Raw genomic sequence first — 18,732 nt, forward strand, 5'->3', positions numbered from 1 at the left:
CTGGCGGGAGCCGCGCTCCCCTCAGAGCCCCTAAGGGCGGCAGCAATGGCGGCGCCGCTCCCTCAGCGCCCGGGCCCGGCCCCGGCGGGCGGGGAGCCCTCGGCAGCGCCCTGCGGGCAGCAGGGAGCGAGCCCCGGCCCGGCCTCTGTGCCCGTGGCTCCGCAGAGGCCGGGGCAGAGCTGCAGGAGTCGCTGCCTCAGGCACGGGCCCGAGCCAGGGGCAGCAGCCGGGCCCCGGCCTTGTGGGAGCGCAGGAGGCTCTCGTGGTGCCGCTTCTCCAGCCCGGCCAGGTGCCTGTGCACGGCCCCGTCCTTGCGTGCTGCCCCTGCCCCGCTCGGCTCCCCGTGCCCGCCAAAGGCGCCAGTCGCCAGCCCCTTGCCCAGCTGGCTGGAGGCCCCCATCGGGCAGTGGTCAGGGGCAGTGTCAGGTCAGTCCTGCCACTGTCACAGACTGAGGAGGAGGAGGAGGGATCCTTTGCCGACATGGACCGTGAGCATTCCCAGAGGGAAGGTGAGAGTGAGGAGGAGCTTTCCCAGTGGGAAGTTGTGGAAGAGACACTCCAGAGCGGTCAAATACAGAGAGTCCAAGAAATGTCCCATCAGAGAGCCAGGAGCAGCCAAGAGATGTGCCAACACCAGGTACGTGTGAGAGTTCCAGAAGTTTCCCGCTATAGAGGTGGAAACTGCAAGAGCTCTAGGAAGAGAAAGAAAGTGTCATAGTGCGGGAGCTGCACCTGTGGGGAGGGGAGAGTGAGATGTAGGGAGAGGTGTGCAAGTGGAAAGAAAGTGTGACAACCCAAGAGATATCCCAATGGGAAATGGATGTGGGTGGGCTGCAGGATTTGGGATGGGGAGAAGACAAAAGATGCCATGCGCTGTCCCTGTGGAGAGATGTGAGTGTTCCAGAGGATTCCCAGTGGGACAATGCCCAAGAGCTTTCCCAGAGGGAAGGTGAGAGGGAGCAAGAGCTCTCACGCATGGGGACAAGATGTGCACTCCCACATGTCCCAATGGGAAGACAGGAGAGAACTGGGATTGTCCCAGGTGAGAGACAGCAGTGCCAAGGAGCTGTGCCAAGGAGCAGACGCTGCAGCCCAAGAGCTGCCCTGCTGGGACAGTGGGAGTGAGCGAAAGCTGTCCCAATGGGAGGAAGATGTGAGCAGGCAGGAGCTGTCCCAATGGAGAAATGGCATCAGCTCTGAGATGTGGGCCAGAGCCTTGCTAGCAGTGAGTGCCGAGGAGCCTCAGCCTTGTCCCCCAGAGGGGCCCAGCCCTGCCAGCCCCGTGGGCACAGAGGTGGCAGCAGAGGCAGTGCCTGCCCTAACCAGCGCCTCTCCTTCCCTACAGAGTCCCCCGGAGGCCGAGCCGGCAGCTGCTGCCCCAGCGGGAGCTGCTGAGGAGGAGGAGCCCCCCGAGCCTCTGGCTCCTGAGGCAGGAGAGGCAGCAGAGCCTCCTGCCCCCAGGGAGGAGCTGCCATCAGCAGGGACACAGAGCCCAGTCCCTGCCCCTGTCAGCCCCCCAGGCTGCAGCCAGGCTCTGCTGGAGATCCAGGGATCCGGGCAGCAGCTGCAGGAGCAGAGGCACCTGGAAGAGAGTCAGGATAGAAGACAAAGATGAAGACTAAGAATACAAGTCGGAGAAGTCTTATTTAAGAATACAGCTCTGACTAAATCCAAGAGCCACGTTGTGTTTTCCTGAGATCCCAGCAACACAACTGCAAGGGCACACGCAAACTGGTTTTTCTCATCAGCAGGGTTGAGTTACAGTGTAGCATCCAAAACCTTCACAGCTTTTGTGCTGGTTCTTGGCTTCTTTTTTCTTCTGTCAGGTCAGGATTGAAGGCAGCTGAGATTATAGTTCATGCTCAGACTCAAATGTTTATTTTTTCTTATCTTTTTCTTATTATTTCTTATGTTACAGTCTCACAAACTGCAAGTTTTTCAGTATTTCATTAGAAGGTACAAAAACAGCTAACTTTCTCTACAAGGTCTTTTAAGGATGAACTGTCCAATTAAGAAATGACACCCAAGTTATTTTTAATAAATAATACCCAACCACCCATGCCCGCAATGGGGACTTTTTTATCCAATGACACAAAACCACCCAAAGCCATGGAGAAGAAGGTGAAGAAGAAGGAGCAGCCTCCACCCTAAACCCTCCATCTTGCTTTATATCTGTTACTGCATTCTAAACCCTTAAGCTCTGAGTTTCCCACCCTGTGATATCACACACTTCTATTCAAACTGCACAGCCACAATCCCAGTTCTGTCATTCCATTCTGGAAGCTTCTCCAGGCCCTCAGGTCAATGCAGTGTTCTCCTGGGGGTCAGTGCCTGGCAGCACACAGAGTCTGGAATTCTCAGCAGCCAGGGTTCCAACACTTTTGCAATTTTTTCCCCTAAACCCAAGGCCTCTTCCCACAGAATAGATTACCCTGAGAACTTCTGGCCTTCCCTTCAAGGAGCTCTGGGGCATGACTGATGAGGTAATTCTTCACAAAAACAATGTTCCTGTATGCTTAAAAAACCAATTTATAAGCAGCCCTTTGTTCTGTGCTGATAAGCAATTAATAATCCCCCACAATATTTATTCCCAGTGCCTTCCACTCCAAGGCTTCCCAACCCAAACTGTTCTGGGGGAGGCCAATGTCAAAGCCAGCCAGCATCACCTCCCTGACTCCTGATTAACAATTAACAAGCCCATTATTGATTTGCCATTACTAACAGCTTTATGGGCAATTGTTTCCAGCTCCTTCAGCCTCAGAAGAGGCAATTTTCCAGCTCTGAGAGTTTGAAAGGCAGTAAGCAACATTTCAGCAAATGTAGAGCTCTCCATATCACCTACAGTTCTTGTTGCTGTCACATGGAGAGCACTTAATTCAGATTTAATTAAGGAAACTTCTGGCTGTGCAATAAAGGAACTGAGGAACACTTTGCTCTGTCAGGTCTGTAGTTTATTTTCTCTGTTTCCAACTCACACATCACAAATCCCAGCCACAAACTTAGCTGCAGAAAATGAAAATATATTTTCTGACTTTTTAAGTTTTTAGTACCACAATAATTAAGTGTCAGAATATAAATCAGTAATTATTTATTGATATATTAATAACACCAACCTATTATGTTTGGCTATAAATGGTGGATCAGTGCTATTTTATTTTCAGCTGATTTCATTTAGTTCTGATAGTAAGGAATGTCTGTCCAACAGTGATTCTGGTCTTGAGTCTCCCCCCAGACAGATCACAACAGCTCTAGAACAACCCCATCCTCTTAAGAAAACCCTGTGCAGCCTCCAGAGCAGCTCTGGATCCTGGAAAACTCTACTGTGATGAGATAAGGCACCTGCTTCCTCATCCCAGCTCCATGAGACCCATCCCAGGGGAGAGGGAAAAGGGAACGATGGAATTAGGAACAAAATCAGGAAAATGAGCTCAGCCCCCTTTCCATCCCCACCTCCCTGAGCTCACCAGGGTTTGACAGTTTTGTCACTGACAAACTGGCCATGAGGAGCATCAGCACTGGAAGGCAAAAGGGCCAAATAAACGGGGGTCTCAGCCCCCTCCTCTGGGGACTTGGTGGCCTTGGGCCCTGCCATGTCTGTCCTCACCCAGCCGGGGCAGCAGGCGTTGAGGAGGATGTGGTCGCCTCTCCTCTGCTCGTTTAAGAGCCGCGCTTGGATCCTGGACAAGACAGTGACCCCGATTTTGGACACCCCGTAGGCAGTGTTTGGCCAGCCCTCCTTGTCATGGACGCCTTTCTTGGTGTCTTCCACGAATTTGGCCATGAGCTGCACCAGCTCATCCTCAGTGATGGTGTCACTGCGGAACTTCTGCTGCAGCTCCTGGCTGCAGCCTTTCAGGGCTGAGATGCTCACCATGCTGGAGACATTCACCACCCGACCTGAAAAGAGAATAAAAATGGATTTTTTTCCACACATTTTCAGCTCACACTGAAGTGGGGCTGCTCTCCAGTTCTGGATTCACTCCTCAGGTGGATATCTGTAAAATATTTTAGGTGGGTTGTTTTGCAGAGCTCCTTGAAAATCAGATTAACTGATTATGTTAACTGACAATGTTCTGATTTCTAGTAAATACCATGAGAGGTAATTTAAGGTGTGAATCTGCAAAAGTTTCAGATAAACCTCGAGGAAACAACTTCACAGTCAGGAGGTACACTCTTACTACAGCAGAAATAATACCAGGAGATTTACAAATTTAAGAATTTCTCTCCCAGCACTTCAGTAAGAGGAACAAATCAGCTGAACCAGTAAATCACTCATCTCCAAAATTATGTTTCACTGTTTCCCTACTTACCTGCTACTTCACAGCCATTCTGATGGTGAATTTGGGGATTTAATCTTAAAAGCCACAGAAATTAATGATGTTAATGACTTTATTAACAGTCATCCTTCACTGTAGTACAAAAGTTCAAGACTGCAACTTCAGCACTGCTTCCTCTCTTCCCAAAATTCGCTCACTCTGTTCATTCCTTCTCCCTCAGAAAATAAAAACCTGTTTTTCATGTACTTAACTTCTTTTCTCCTTGAAAACCTTGATGTATTTAAATATCAGGAGAGACCACATTTCATTTATAGCAGCAAACACATCACAGCACCACATCTGAAACATTGGTGCAGTGCCTGAGACTGGAAAGGATTTCCCATTTAAAAGGGTCAAAATTCAAACAAAACTCTTTTTTCCACTTGTTGTTTCACTTACCATAAGGCTTCACAAGAGGCAGCAATTCTGTGCAAACATTCCTGGTTGCAAAAAAGTTTGTCTTCAGTGTAACCTCAGCTTGGACTGCAAATGGAGTGGTGTCATGAACTGGTCGTAAGAGGTAGGAAGGGAAAAAAAAAAAACAAAACAAAAATTAGAATTGTAACACTGAATAGAAATTACCAAACCCCAAAAGTTCATCTTAGTTGCATTTTTAATAATTAGAAAACAGGCATATGATCACAGACTGGGCAGGTGTTCATTTTCTACAAATCCAACATAATTCAAAAGAGAAATTGTGACAGGCCACTATTTGATGTGGTTTTTATTGTAAAACACGTTTAATGATGCATATTCATTTGCAAATCACTCACCTGCATTTAAATCTCACACCTGAAGCCAGATTGTGACCCATTGCAGGGTTATGGCAGGGGGAGAACTAAAATCCTACAGAACCCCAAATCCTGCTTCCATATCCTGCCTTCCTTGTGAGAGAGAACCTCCTTACACCCCAAACCCCACTCATGTCTAACAGAGTGTATGGTAACATCCTGAACTTCCTTGATTTAAGAAGCTTTATCAGACAACTCTTTCCAGAGAGGCTCATCCAGAAGAAACCACAGCTCCACCACCATTTGATACAGGAAGTTTTTGCTGGTTCAAGGACTTCGCTGGAGAAATGCAGCACAAAACCAAAATAACAAAACTTACTGGCAAATCTAATATTTGACAGACTGCAATAGCACATAATGCTACTAAGAAAGGAAAGCATAAATTCTGGGATGGCAGCAAAAACTTAAGCTTGGGTAGAAACAGCAATCTGGGAAGCAAGAATTAAAACTATGAGAGAGACATCACAGCAAGTTCTTCCACAGATGTTACACCCTCCGTGCTTGATTACTCACAGCAACAGTTCCTTTATCACATTCTAAATTGTGGGACTGCTGACTCAGCTGTAGTCAGCTTGAGGAAAGTCAAGGCTAAACATCTGGAAGTGATATTTTAACTGCTGCTGGAATCTTTCCTGAAGCTCAGACAATTCTATTAACAGCTGCCTCCTAAGCAGCTGATCTTAAGCAATCTTCCTATAAAGTAACAGGCAAGAGAGTCAGGACATCATCACTGCACTCCCACTCCATGAGAAGTTCCCTGCTCTCTTTCAGTGAAGCTGTTCCCCCACGGAATGCCCCAGTTAGGCCACCCCAAAACTTCTGCTGTGCAGCTGAACAATCCCAGCTGTGCCAGCCTTTCCTGCCAGCAGAGCTGCTCCATTCCTCTGCTCATCCTGGAGCCTCCTCTGGGCTCTCTGCAGCAGCTCCAGCTCCTCCCTGTGCTGGGGCAGCTCTGCAGGTGGGCTCTCACCTGTGGGAGCACAGGGACACAATCCCCTCCATAAAACCATCATCCAGACTTGTGATTTCCTCTGTCTGGAGCAAATTCTGATTCTGCATTTCATATACACAACAAAAATGCATTCTTCTGCCTTGAAACTGCCGTGTCTTTGTCACTTTCCCTGCCTTTCTGCCCACTGGGAGGTGTAAGGGTTAAATTCTTGCCAGGCACAGCAGGATTTGAGTGGTTTAGAGGTGACTGAAAGGCCTGAGAAAGTTCGAGACAGCAAAGCCCACCCAGGGACAATAAAGTTGCTTTTTCATCAGCTGCAATCCCTGAGCAGATAGTGCACAGAGGAGAGCATGGGGGAGGAGAAGAGAGAACACACAGCTCCCTGAGGCACAGGGAGACATTCCCAATGGAGATGGGCTCCCATGGCTCTGCTGGAACTCCTGGGCACTGAGGCAACTAACCCAACCCAGCCCACCTGCCCTGTGTGCCTCCACGTTTCCATGTGGTGCAGGGAAGAATGTTTCCACGCTCCAGGGAGGCATGTTTACAGAATCATGGAATTGTTATGGCTACAAAAGCTCTCCCAGCCAATGGAGTCCTCTCTGGGCCTGATGCCCACCTTGTCCCCAGCCCAGAGCACTGAGGGCCACCCCCAGCCCTTGCTTGGACATCTCCAGGGATGAGGACTCCAAACCTCCCTTGTGGGAATCTATAAAATTAGAGGGTTTTGGGAAAGCTGCAAAAGGCAGGCCTCAGAGACAGCAGAACTGTGATTAGAGCTAAGCAGTAGCTGTAAGATAGGTCAGCAGAAAAAATATGTAATAAGTAAAAAAGTAAGGACAAATAGAACAATGGTCTGTGTATTAATGCTTGTCAAATAACTCCTTAAGTTGCAGAAAAGTATATCTAGCGAGATATTAGGAAATTCTAAGCTTAATAATGGAGCTTTGTGCATTGTTTTATGGCTTACAGACAGGTATTGTATTTGAAATAAGCATTTTTTTAACTGATGATACGTGTGCTTATAGTGGTTGGATGGAACTACTGACAATATGCTTTTGCTTTGTGTGATCGGGCAAAAAACTTTTAAAGTAAGTTGTAACATGAAGTTCTTAGTCTGCTGCCTGGGATGGGAGCTGATGGCATCTTCCCATTGTAATAAGACTGATGCTGGAAAATAAAACAGCTCAAGGCACGTTCCTAGCAGTCCCATCCTGTTTGTGATTTGTACATAGCCCCCGGCCGGCGACACTCCCTGACCACCCTTTCCATGGAGAAATTCCTCCTGATGTCCAAACTGACCCTCCCCTGTTCTCACACCATCCTTAAGATGGGAAACTTGCCCAAGCAAAAATCCAGCATGGCACTGGCACAGAAGTGTTGGATGCATCCACTGCCCTCTCCACAGAACACAGCACTACCCCAACAGAGCACTTGCTACCTTTGAAAGCGATGCCAGCGTTGTTCACCAGCACGTTGAGCCCTCCATACTTCTCCTTGAGGAAGTCCCGGAGCGCTCGGATGCTCTGCAGGTCATCGATGTCCAGCTGGTGGAAGAGCGGGCGCAGCCCTTCCTGCTGGAGCTGTGTCACAGCAGCCTGGCCACGGCCGGGATCTCGGGACGTCAGGTACACATCCCCCGGGAATTCCTTGCACAGGGCCCGCACGATGGCCAAGCCAATCCCTTTGTTGGAGCCTGTCACCACAGCCACCTGCACGTTGGACATTGTCCCCTCGGGAGGCGAGCCAATGTCACAGGAACTGCCAACAGCAAAGGAAAGTTCAGTCAGACAGACAAAATGGCTGTCTGGAAAGGAATTAGAATCATGGGATGGTTTGGGTTGGAAGGGACTTTAAAGATCATTTCACTGCCATGGACATTTCCACTATCCCAGGTTGCTCCAAGCCTCATCCCACCTGGCCTTGAACATTTCCAGCAGTGTGCAGCCTCCCTAGGCAAGTGTTTTTCCTTTAAAATATTATTTAAAATTCCACCTTGGATTATGTGAAACTACATTCCTGTGCAAGCCGTGTAAATCCCTAAGGCAACACAAGGTATTCACAGAGAAATCTGGCGTTAAGTGTTCTGAAGAAAGGCCAGCCTAGTGATGGATAAAAAGAAATGTCTCGACTAAAAAACAACAGACTAATCTTTAGTACTAAATTAACTTTTTGTAGGAGTAAGCTTTTTTGCATTTACACCTCACAGAAACACTTTCTACCTTTTAGGAATATTCAGTTGGGTCAGTTCAAGTTTTGCTGAAAACTTCAGGCTCAAAACCTCAGCAACCTGGTTTAGTGCAAGGTATCCCTGTCCATAGCAAGGGTGGGAAGAGGATGATCTCTAAGGTCCCAAACAATATATAAAAAAAGGATGGAGTATCTTTATTTTTCCAGTGCCAGACATGAGGAGCAATTATAGCCTTTTCGGGGGGAAACAGCAGAGCACAGGCTGAATACAATGGCTGGTTGTGTAACACAGCATCCGAAAACCTCTTGCTGCTTTTCGAACCGATACAGTGCATTTAAAGAAGCTGCATTTCCCCCATAAAAGTAATTTTTAACGCTGGGTTTGCACCCTTTTGGCATCATTACCACCTCTCTTCCAAATTTATTTGTAACCCTAAGCAGGTATCCAGCGAGTATTTAACGCTCCAAGAATCTCCAGAGTGACGGCCCAGGGTCAGGAGCGTCATTCCCCCTCAGCGCAAGCCTCCCGTCCCCCTCAGGGAGGGAAGCCGCGGGCCGCCATAAACCCCGACGCCCTCAGGGGGGACGCGGGGGTGAAGGCTCCGGGGGGGACACCCAGCACCCACCTCCAGCACCCCAGAACCCACCTCCAGCACCGCAAGCGCCTCCCTCTCGTCCCTCAGCTCCACACAGCGAAGACAGAACACGTTATACCCAAAGCACAGATACCCACAAACCTCGGGGACGGGAGATGGGGCCCTAAGATGGCGGGGCAGCCCCGCCTCAGAGGCGGGAGAGCAGGCGGGGACTCGCGGAGAGGGACAGGGAGGGAATGTCGGTCCTTGCGTCCCCTTTGCAGGTGGGTTTGGGATATCGGGCAGTAGTTCCAGCCTGGGAGAGACTCGGGAATCACAGTCTGGGCTGGCAGGGGAGGATGCGGTTCCGGCTCCCAGGGGGAGTGCGCGGGGCACGGGCGGTCCCTCAGGAAGTTCCGCTCCCGCAGCGCTGCCGGGGCCCTTGCTCTCCCTCCCGTCCCGGGGGTTTGTGCCGAGCGGGGAATAGGGGTCTGGTCAGCACGGGATTCCCAGTTCTGGGGGTGGGGTGGGATGATAGGGGATGGGGTTTGGAGCTGATGATCTCTGAGGTCTTTTCAATCCAAAGGACTGGGATGGGATGGAGGGCCGGCCTCTGGAGGAGCCCGAGCGCCTGTGGACGATGCCGGCTCCCTGAGGCCCTCTGTCCTGGCAGGGAAAAGCTGCGCTTTGAGGTTCAGTTCAGGGCAATTTTGGAAAAAGGAAGGAGATCAGGGAAAGGTTCTTCCCCAGAGGCTGCTGGCACTGCCCAGGCTGCCCAGGGAATGGGCACGGCCCCGAGGCTGCCAGAGCTCCAGGAGCCTTTGGCCAGCGCTGCCAGGGATGCCCAGGCTGGGCTTGGGGTCTGGGCAGCGCAGAGGTGTCACTGGATCATCCTTGTGGATCTTTCCCAACTCAGGATATTCCATAAGTCGATGAAATATCATCCCATCCTCTGCCATGGCAGGGACACCTTCCCCTGTGCCAGGCTGCTCCAGCCCCAGTGTCCAGCCTGGCCTTGGGCACTGCCAGGGATCCAGGGGCAGCCCCAGCTGCTCTGGGCACCCTGTGACAGCCCACCCTCACAGTAATAAATTTGGAAGTGACTTTAAATGTTTCTAAATCAGTTATTTTTAATTTTTTTTTTAATTTAGGTTGTCTAAAAAAGGCAAAATCTGTTGCTTAATATGAAGAGATGCAGAGGTCGGACAGATCGAAAGAGAAGAAGAAAGCACTTGAAGAGTTTTGTGGATGGAGGTATCATCATGCCTGGAAGTTCCATAATAAAATAACCAATTGTTTCTCAAGGTGTCATTTTATTTTTTTATCTTTTCAAAAGCCTTTGTGCTTGTAAAATTACATTCACAAATGTTACTTTTTGTATGCAAATATCTGAGCTTTGGTTTACAGTCGCAAGCAGAGCACAGTGAATTTTCCGAGCTCACTTTTCTGCCTAATGGCAAATATCACATTATTCTAAAATTCCTTGGACATGCTGAATAACTCACACATTTCTGAGACCTCCCAATGCCCAGAGAACCGAAATTTATTTCATTCAATTCTTTCTTGCTATTCTGTTATGATTTAAAATGTCCAAAATACAGTTTCTCTGACTATACAGTAAAATGTTTGTATTTCCTTTATTGTCCAACAGAATGCTCTTTAATAGCATTAATTTATTTTTCTGTTTTTAGTCAACTGCAGTCACAAGCTGGAATACATTAAACTTAAGAAGTGGCTAAAAGAGAGAGGATTTGAAGACAGTAATTTAAGGCCAGCAGAGTTCTGGGGTAATGCTTTAATTATTTATTGGTGGTACAAATTTCTGAATCTTGTAAGAATTTTAGATTCCTGCTTTCATTTTGAATTATGCCCTTCTCTGGCATCAGGAAAAAAACCAGTTACTGATACTCTTCCAAGGATTCTTGGAATGTCAATTTAAGATGAAAATTAGATGTCATTTTGAATTATGCCCTTCTCTGGCATCAGGAAAAAAAACTGGTTACTGATATTCTTCCAAGGATTCTTGCAATGTCAATTTAACATTGAAAAGTAGATATGGAGGCCTGAAAAAGCCAAAATTTGAAGTGTTAAAAAACCATTTTTTGTAATTTAACCCTGTTATAACTTGTTTATCTTTTCACTCCCAAGCAAAGAATTATGCCCTTCTCTGGCATCAGGAAAAAAAACTGGTTACTGATATTCTTCCAAGGATTCTTGCAATGTCAATTTAACATTGAAAAGTAGATATGGAGGCCTGAAAAAGCCAAAATTTGAAGTGTTAATAAAACAGTTTTTGTAATTTAACCTGTTATAACTTGTTTATCTTTTCACCCCCAAGCAAGTTCAGCAGAGAGCTGAGGTTCAGTTAGTAATCTTTACAGTAAAGATTTATACTTATATTTTTTCTCTTTCTGTAGGTTATATTTTAAACATTTTGTAATATTTTAGACAGAGCAGAAAGAATAGAATGATCAGAGAAAAATATTGTGACTAGAAATACTAAAGTTTAGTTAAAACTCTGAAACCAAGAGCTGCAGCTGGTGAGGAAAGATGTGTTTGAGGAAAAAATGGAGAAAAAGAAGGTGAATAATTGCTATAAGTGGGGAAGAAAAAGCTGAATAATTGCTAGAACTGGACAGCAAGTGCTGCAGGATATGCAGGGAAAAGATCCTGAAAAATAAAGAGAATTGGAGAAAAGGAAATGAGGTATATCTGGAACAGTCCATAATTGAATTTATGTTTTGTTACACATAGTGCCTGTTCTTTTAGAGCTTTTCCTTGCTAATCACTGATTTTCCATATCTACCTTTATTTACTCCTGCTCTTTGTTCCTTCTTCAGAGACAGGCAGAGGGCTGATGACCACAAAAGGTCTTCAGGTGAGTGATGTTGTTTCTAATGCAGGAGCCCTTCAGGTTTTTTTGATATTTAATGATTTTTGCAACAAGCAAAGCTCAGAAATCCATTCTGAATGTAATTTCTGGCTTTTGGACTGTTGCAGCCCTGATGTGAAACCACCAGTCCCCACAGTAATTACATGAGTCTTTACACTTGATTTTTACTGGTTTTTGTGTGTAATTTTTTTCCCTTCTCCCTCAAAGGCAGGAGATGTGATTATTTCATTGCCTGAGAAGTGTTTGCTCACCACGGGCACTGTCCTCAGCAGCTGCTTGGGAGGCCACATTGAGAAGTAAGTGACACTTGGTGGCCTTTAGAGGGGTTTTTTTCAGCAGTAATGAATCCTCTAAAGGGGTGGTGGAGCCTTAAACTGAATATCCTGAGTGGTGCCAGCACTTCAGGGATGTGGAACGCTCAGATAGGGAAAATTTTAATCCTGAACATCCCTTTTTAGCTTGGCAGAGCTGGAGAGAGGGCACAGGCTGGAGCTGGAGCTGCCTCAGAGCCTGCTTGGCCCTAAATGCTACTTAGGAATGGTTTTTTGGGAATTTGGGAGTCACCTTCAATAGGAGAAGGAAGATAAAACTGGGCTGCAAAGCCAGGGCCTTTTAGAAAATCAGGAACAAATTGGAAATTTGGAAAGTTTGGAACAAAGCCCCATGCTGGGCACTGAATACTTGTGTATCCTGAAAAAACCCAGCCTAAGGGTGAACCTGAAATTGTTACTAAAACCAGCTTTTATTGCCCCTTTGAAATCAGCCAAAGGCCCTGGAGATGAACTACAAAGAAGTTTTAAATAGGAGCTATGTGTAACTTCCAGAGAGCTCTGAGAGAGGTGAAATCACCTCTGTGGGTCTGCTGCATTGATATTTTTTTATTATATTATTTTTATTTTTACTTTTGTTTTTACTTATTTTTATTTTTAATTTTTATTTTGTTTTTATTTTATTTTTACAGTTGTATATTTATATTTATAATTTATTTATTTCTATTTATTTATTTTCATTTTATTTTAATTTTTATTTTTATTTCTATTATATTTTTCTATTTAATTTATCTTAAATATTCTTTCTATTTTATTTTTATTTTACCTTTTAATTTTTTAAAAATTTTAATTATTATTTATTTTTTACATTTATTTTTATTTTATTTTTCCTTCTATTTTATTTTTTATTTTTATTTTACCTTTTAAAATTTTTTATTTTTATTTTACTTTTAATTTTTATTTATTTTTAAATTTTAATTTTTATTTTAATTTTTTATTTCTATTTTAATTTTTATTATATTTTAATTTCCTTTTTATTTTCCAATAGATGGAAGCCCCCTGTGTCTCCTTTGCTGGCTCTGTGCACGTTTTTGATAGCAGAGAAACACGCTGGGGAGAAATCTCCATGGAAGCCCTACCTGGATGTTCTGCCCAAGACTTACACTTGCCCTGCTTGTTTGGAGCCTGATGTCATAAATCTTCTCCCAAAACCCTTAAAAAAGAAGGCTCAGCAGCAGAAAATGATGATCCAAGAGCTGTTCAGATCTTCCAAAGCTTTCTTCTCTTCCCTGCAGCCTTTGTTTGCTGAGAGCACAGGAAGTATTTTTAATTTCAGTGCTCTGGAGTGGGCTTGGTGCACTATAAATACCAGGACAATCTACATGGAACATCCACACAGGGAGTGTTTCTCCCTGGAGCCAGATGTTTATGCATTGGCACCATATTTAGATTTGCTAAACCACAGCCCAAATGTCCAGGTAAGAAGCTCAAAATAGATCAGTAAATTTCTTTATTTTTACGAAGTGCACTCTGTCGATGCCATCTGCATTTATGTGATGGATGGGGAGTGTGGGGAGGGCAGGGAGAGATCTCACAGGGGGAGAAATGAGAAATGTCTCAGCTCCTCAGGAACTGGAGTGCCAGGACACAGGGAATGGGTTCAAACTGCCAGAGGGCAGGGTTAGGTGGGGTATTGGGAAAAAATCCTGTCCTGGGAGGCTGGGGAGGGACTGGGATGGAATTCCCAGAGCAGCTGGGGCTGCCCCTGGATCCCTGGCAGTGCCCAAGGCCAGGCTGGACACTGGGGCTGGAGCAGCCTGGCACAGGGGAAGCTGTCCCTACCATGGCAGGGGTGGGATGAGATGTTTAAGGTCCCTCCAACCCAAACATTCAGTAATTCTATAATTCAAATATTTCAGTTTGTGCAGCAAAGCCAAGTACAGGGAGAGCCAACAGTGGCTGGGGGAGATTTGCATCCAAAACAGATGGATTTGCTTCCATCTTCTTTTGCACCCCCCTGACCTGCTCCTAAAAGCCAGACAAATTCCTTGTCCTGACACAAATTCCGTGGTCCCTGTGTTACTTCACCTCTGGCTGAAGCCTCAGAGCAGCCTGAGGGGAATGCAGAGAGAATTTCCACCTTCTGCCAGGCTCAGGGTGCCACCACTGAGCTGGGGCAGCACAGGAGAGGCCAACCCGGCGTGGAACCATCTGTGTTTGCAGATCTGGGGTCTCTCCAAGAGGTCCCCACAATTGAACAAGAATTTCAATCCTCTGGCGTTTCAAAATTCAAAGGTTTGTTTCCTTTTTCACCCTACCAAGAGTAAAAACCTTTTATTTTTCACTCCCTGAAGGTCAAGGCTGGGTTTAATGAGCAGACAAGGAGCTATGAAATTTGGACAAATTCACAATGCAAAAAATACCAGGAAGTTTTGATCTGCTATGGACCTCATGATAATCAGAGGCTGCTGCTGGAATATGGATTTGTTGCCATGGACAACCCTCACAGCAGTGTTTATGTCACAGCAGGTTGGATTTATGGATTCTCTGAGCATTGAAAGGCACAAAAAACAGACAGCTGAATGTGTAGATTCTCAAGGAGTGGAAAAGGATTTGATACCTCTTTGCATAGACTTTAATGATTTCATTTTTGCTTAATTAAAATGGCTTTTGTTACTATGTTATTTTTTTTTAAATTGTTATTATTAACAACATCTGTGTAGAGATTCCAGCTGGATGTCTTAGATTGCTGCATTGAGGATTGAAATCCAGATCTCCACAGACTGAAATTGCTTGGAGTGTTTCATAACTTCAGTTTGAGTCAGGAATTCTGTTAGAGCCCTGGAGAGTGCTGATAGCTTTTGAGAATTTTCAAAAGTTCACCAAAATTTAACAGGTTTTGATCTTAGTCCTACATGAAAAATATGGTTGAAATCTTTTCTCAGAATTGATTGTGGTTTCTCTTACATACAACTGATTTATATATTTAAACTGTATTTTTCTGCAGATACTCTCCTCAAATATTTCTCACCACTGGACAAGCAGAGAAAGGCCAAAGTTTCTATTCTAAAGGATCATGATTTCCTAGAGTAAGTATCTGGAGTTTTTCATTTCCTGGTGAGATTTTCTTCAGTTTTTCTGGGAATCAAATTTTGCTTCTAGTATCAAAATCCAGGAAAAGAAAAATTATAATTATTTGTTTTTTAGCAAACTCACTGCTTGAGAGAGATGGGGAAGTTATAAACACCAGTATCAAAGCTGGAGATCTTCCATGGCTCATGTGACTCAGGAAGAAAACTCACTCTGAAGCTCACCTTAACTTCATCTCATCCCTTGGGCTTTGTAGGAACCTGACCTTTGGCTGGGAGGGACCATCCTGGAGACTCCTCACAGCCCTCAAGGTGCTGAGTCTGGCAGCAGATGAATTGTGAGTTGGAGCACCCTGAATATTTATTTGGTGGGTGTGCAGGTGCCTTTTGCCTTGATTGCATGGAATCACCAGGGTGGGAAGAGCCCCCCAGGATCACCCAGTGCCACCCCAGTGCCACCAGCATCACCCCAAAGCCTGTCCCCAAGGCCACATCCAGACTCCTCTGGGACAATCCCAGTGACTCCAAACCTCCCTGGGCAGCTCAGCCCAAGGCCTGACCACTCTGCCAGGGAAATTTCCTTTCCCAGACTCCCACCTGAGCCTCCCCTGGTGCCATTTGAGGCCATTTCCTCTCCTCCTTTCCCTGCCCCTCCTGTCAGGAGCTGTGCAGAGCAGTGAGGTCCCCCCTGAGCCTCCTTTTCTCCAGCCTGAGCCCCCCCACTTCAACTGCTCCCCCCAGGCTTTGTTTTCCAGCCTCTTCAATATTTTCTGTTTCTCCTCACTCTTTGTTCTCTGCTGGCTGTGAGTGACACACTGGGACAATTGTTGCATCTCCTGTGTCTGTTTTGTTGACCCCAGGTGAGAAGTGAAAAGAAGAAAGGCAGAGAACACCATTAGTAAAATCCCTCCCTTTTTGCTGCTTTGGTGATTTTCTTTCTTGCATTATTTTCCCTTTCTATTTCAAGCCACAGATATCCCCTGAAGGTTCAGGCTCCAGGCCTTTTTCCTGTTGGTTTGATGAAATTTTAAATGCTCTTAACCTGGCTTGATTTCCTTGAGTCATGTGTTCCACAGGCTGGAATTGCAGGACCAAGGAAGTTGCTGAAATTCATCTCCAGGGACTCTCAGTGCACTTGGAGCATTTATTCCAAAGGCAAATCTGCCTCAAACATCAGGGCTGGAAAATGATTACCTGCACTTTGCTTGGAATAAATGAAATGAGGGAATAAATTAATGAGAAAAGGCTTCTTCAGAGTTGTTTGTGCTTTGAAGATTCATTGCTGAGTGGAATAAATTGATCTAAGAACTAAAAATAAACCCCTGGGCTGGGTTACAAGCCCAGGCGAGGGCCAGGCCAGCAGAGCCACGTTTGGCATCCAGCTGGGGAGTGCAGCAAATAATTCTGTATTCTTCAAACATTTTGGTTCCAGTGCCTGCTGGAGGAGGATCCTGCTTGGTGATGTCACTTCAGCCAGGAATGAACAGCAGGCTTTGGGTACAGCAGCAAAAATTTGTCAGTTTTTAATAGAGGAGACCCAGCACGTCCTTCTCCAGGTAACTTGGGAAAACAAGGACCTCAGATTCCTTTCTCTGTCAGAACCATGTCTTTTTCTGGATGAGAATTTTGATGATTTTTCCCTTTCCCTCTTTTTTTTTTTTTTTTCCTTTTTGCTACTAAAGTTTCTCTTGTGGAATTTAAAAAACCCACTATTTTAACAAAATCAATAAAATCCTTACAGATTTCCACAGATTTTCTCTTCATGTCCTATTAAATAATCAAAATTTTGAATCATTTCATCCCATTTGTCTCAATTTCAGATTTCCCAGCTGAAAAGAGACAAAGAGAACCTCAAGACCCACCTGGCTTTGGTGGAAATGCTGCGCTCAGAAGACCTCAAGATCCTTCAAAAATCAGCTGAGATTCTTTGCAACTTGAATTTAGGAACAACTTGAGCCCCCTGGAGCTGTGACAGGGATTATTGCCAGATTATTGTTCTTTTAATGGACTTGAGCAGCAAAGAATAATTTAAAATTTCATCAGAGTAATTTTGTTCTTTGCTGACCTTCACACAAAAGGTTCTGCTGAAGTGGAGAGCTCGAGCTCCTTGGTTTGGAGAAAAGAGAACTTTTTTAGTGGGCATTTCAGGGCAGGACCCTTATTTAAACTGCAGAAACTTCATTTGGGAGTGGGATTCTCTTGTGATTATTGTCCATGATGTGATTTAAAAAAGTGCTTATTTTTGTAAATATATTGCTTCATTTTCTACGAGACTTGTCTGTTTTATTTTTCTAAAATCCTTTCTGGAGCTGGAACTCCATTTCTTACATCCTTGAGGCCAATTCACCTTCAGATTTGCCTAAATTATGTTTTTAAGTCACTTGCCACCATATGTTACACTCTAATCAGTCCCATTAAGCCCTGATCAGTTTAGATTAGATATCAGGAATCTTTTTTCATGGGAAGGATTGTAAAACATTGGAACAGGATACCCAGAGAAGAGTCCCCCATCCCTGGGGTTGTCCAAAAACGTGGATGTGGCACTTGAGAACTTGGTTTGATGGTGACCATGGGGTAATGGTTGGACTTGGAGCTTAAAGTCTTTTCCAGCCTTAAGGATTCTGGCATTTTCTGACCTCCTGAGGTTCCTTTGGATTTGGGAATGCTGTTCTGTAGGGAATTCTCACCAGTTTTCCTCCAGATCCTTCAGTGACTGGCTCAGCTCTGCCCCTGTGACTGTTTGACCTTCCTTTAATAAACCCCTTTTCATTCTCTGACACCAGCTGTGTTTCTAATTTTATCATTTTATCACAAAATGATGCCAGAGTTAAAGGAGATAAGGATGTTTGGCTGGTTTATTCCTCTTTTTTTTTTTTTTTTTTTTTTTTTTCCCTGAGGATGGTTATTTTAAGAACAGCTCCTGTACAATGTGTCTGGCGAGGTGAATACGAGTTGGGCAGAAGTTGATTTGGTTTTGCTGGGGGCTCCACATTTATTCCAGGTGCTTTGGATATGAGCTCTGCTCCTGGAACTCCCACACACCTCCAGGGAGAGCAGGAAAGGGGTCTGGAAGTGCAGGAAAGAAGGCAGAGCGCAGCAATTTATGTGTATATATAAAAATATAACTTAAATTTAAGATTAAATTTTTTTTATTCAACCTAAACTGTGTGCAAGACAGGGCTGAGAGCTGAGGTGCCTGAGGAGGCACCAGCCCTGGGAATGCTCTCTACCTGTTTTACAGACTAAATCAAATTTTCAGAGGGAAAATTCTCCCTCTCAGCCTCTACTTTGAGCTGCAAGCAGCATCTCCTCAGTGATGTGCTGCTAACATTTCACTCTGGCTCCCTGTTCCCTGAGAAAGGATTGAGCTGGGATCTTACTGGGAAAAAAAAAAAAATAAAAAAGAAGCTTGATTTCCCTCTTGGTCTAAATTTCCTTTCAGATTGAACCTGCAAATCTGAGCAACATTGGGAATAAAGTCAGCTTCTACCCAGGAGTGCTACAAACCTGGGCCAGAGCAGGCCAGGGAGCTGGTTTCTCTCCCAGCTTGTGCAGTGTTACCCAAAAAGTGAAATTGAGGGGTTGGAGCTTGGCCACAGAGGGCAAAAAAACTGGGAAAGGGCTGGAAAACAAATCCTGGGGGGAGCAGCTGAACTG

The 18,732-nt window shown here is 45.4% G+C and overlaps 2 protein-coding genes across 4 annotated transcripts; one reads left to right on the forward strand and one right to left on the reverse strand.

Moving 5' to 3' along the window:
- Positions 1–2,936: 2,936 nt before the first annotated feature.
- Positions 2,937–9,027, reverse strand: LOC121333523 (carbonyl reductase [NADPH] 1-like). The gene is made up of 4 exons (XM_041399929.1): positions 8,897–9,027; positions 7,501–7,820; positions 4,716–4,823; positions 2,937–3,897 (listed from the first exon to the last, which is right to left on the reverse strand). The coding sequence occupies exons 2-4, from the start codon at positions 7,784–7,786 to the stop codon at positions 3,461–3,463; spliced, it is 831 nt and encodes a 276-aa protein (XP_041255863.1). The 5' UTR covers positions 7,787–7,820; positions 8,897–9,027; the 3' UTR covers positions 2,937–3,460.
- On the forward strand, positions 8,983–17,300 carry SETD4 (SET domain containing 4). 3 transcript variants are annotated; one of them, XM_041399923.1, is made up of 11 exons: positions 8,983–9,108; positions 9,976–10,078; positions 10,516–10,611; positions 11,665–11,702; positions 11,925–12,013; positions 13,035–13,464; positions 14,341–14,515; positions 14,994–15,075; positions 15,333–15,413; positions 16,508–16,631; positions 16,896–17,300. In XM_041399923.1, exons 2-11 carry the CDS (start codon positions 10,009–10,011, stop codon positions 17,028–17,030), a joined length of 1,320 nt encoding a protein of 439 aa, XP_041255857.1. In that variant the 5' UTR covers positions 8,983–9,108; positions 9,976–10,008; the 3' UTR covers positions 17,031–17,300. The 3 variants fall into 3 exon arrangements, with proteins under 3 accessions (XP_041255857.1, XP_041255862.1, XP_041255858.1); XM_041399924.1 differs by having other exon boundaries at positions 9,063–9,108; positions 9,976–10,129; XM_041399928.1 differs by lacking the exons at positions 15,333–15,413; positions 16,508–16,631; positions 16,896–17,300 and adding an exon at positions 15,194–15,286.
- Positions 17,301–18,732: the final 1,432 nt, after the last annotated feature.

This window comes from Onychostruthus taczanowskii, unplaced genomic scaffold, assembly GCF_017590055.1.
Source record: "Onychostruthus taczanowskii isolate IOZ18803 unplaced genomic scaffold, ASM1759005v1 scaffold17, whole genome shotgun sequence".
Taxonomy (NCBI): domain Eukaryota; kingdom Metazoa; phylum Chordata; class Aves; order Passeriformes; family Passeridae; genus Onychostruthus; species Onychostruthus taczanowskii.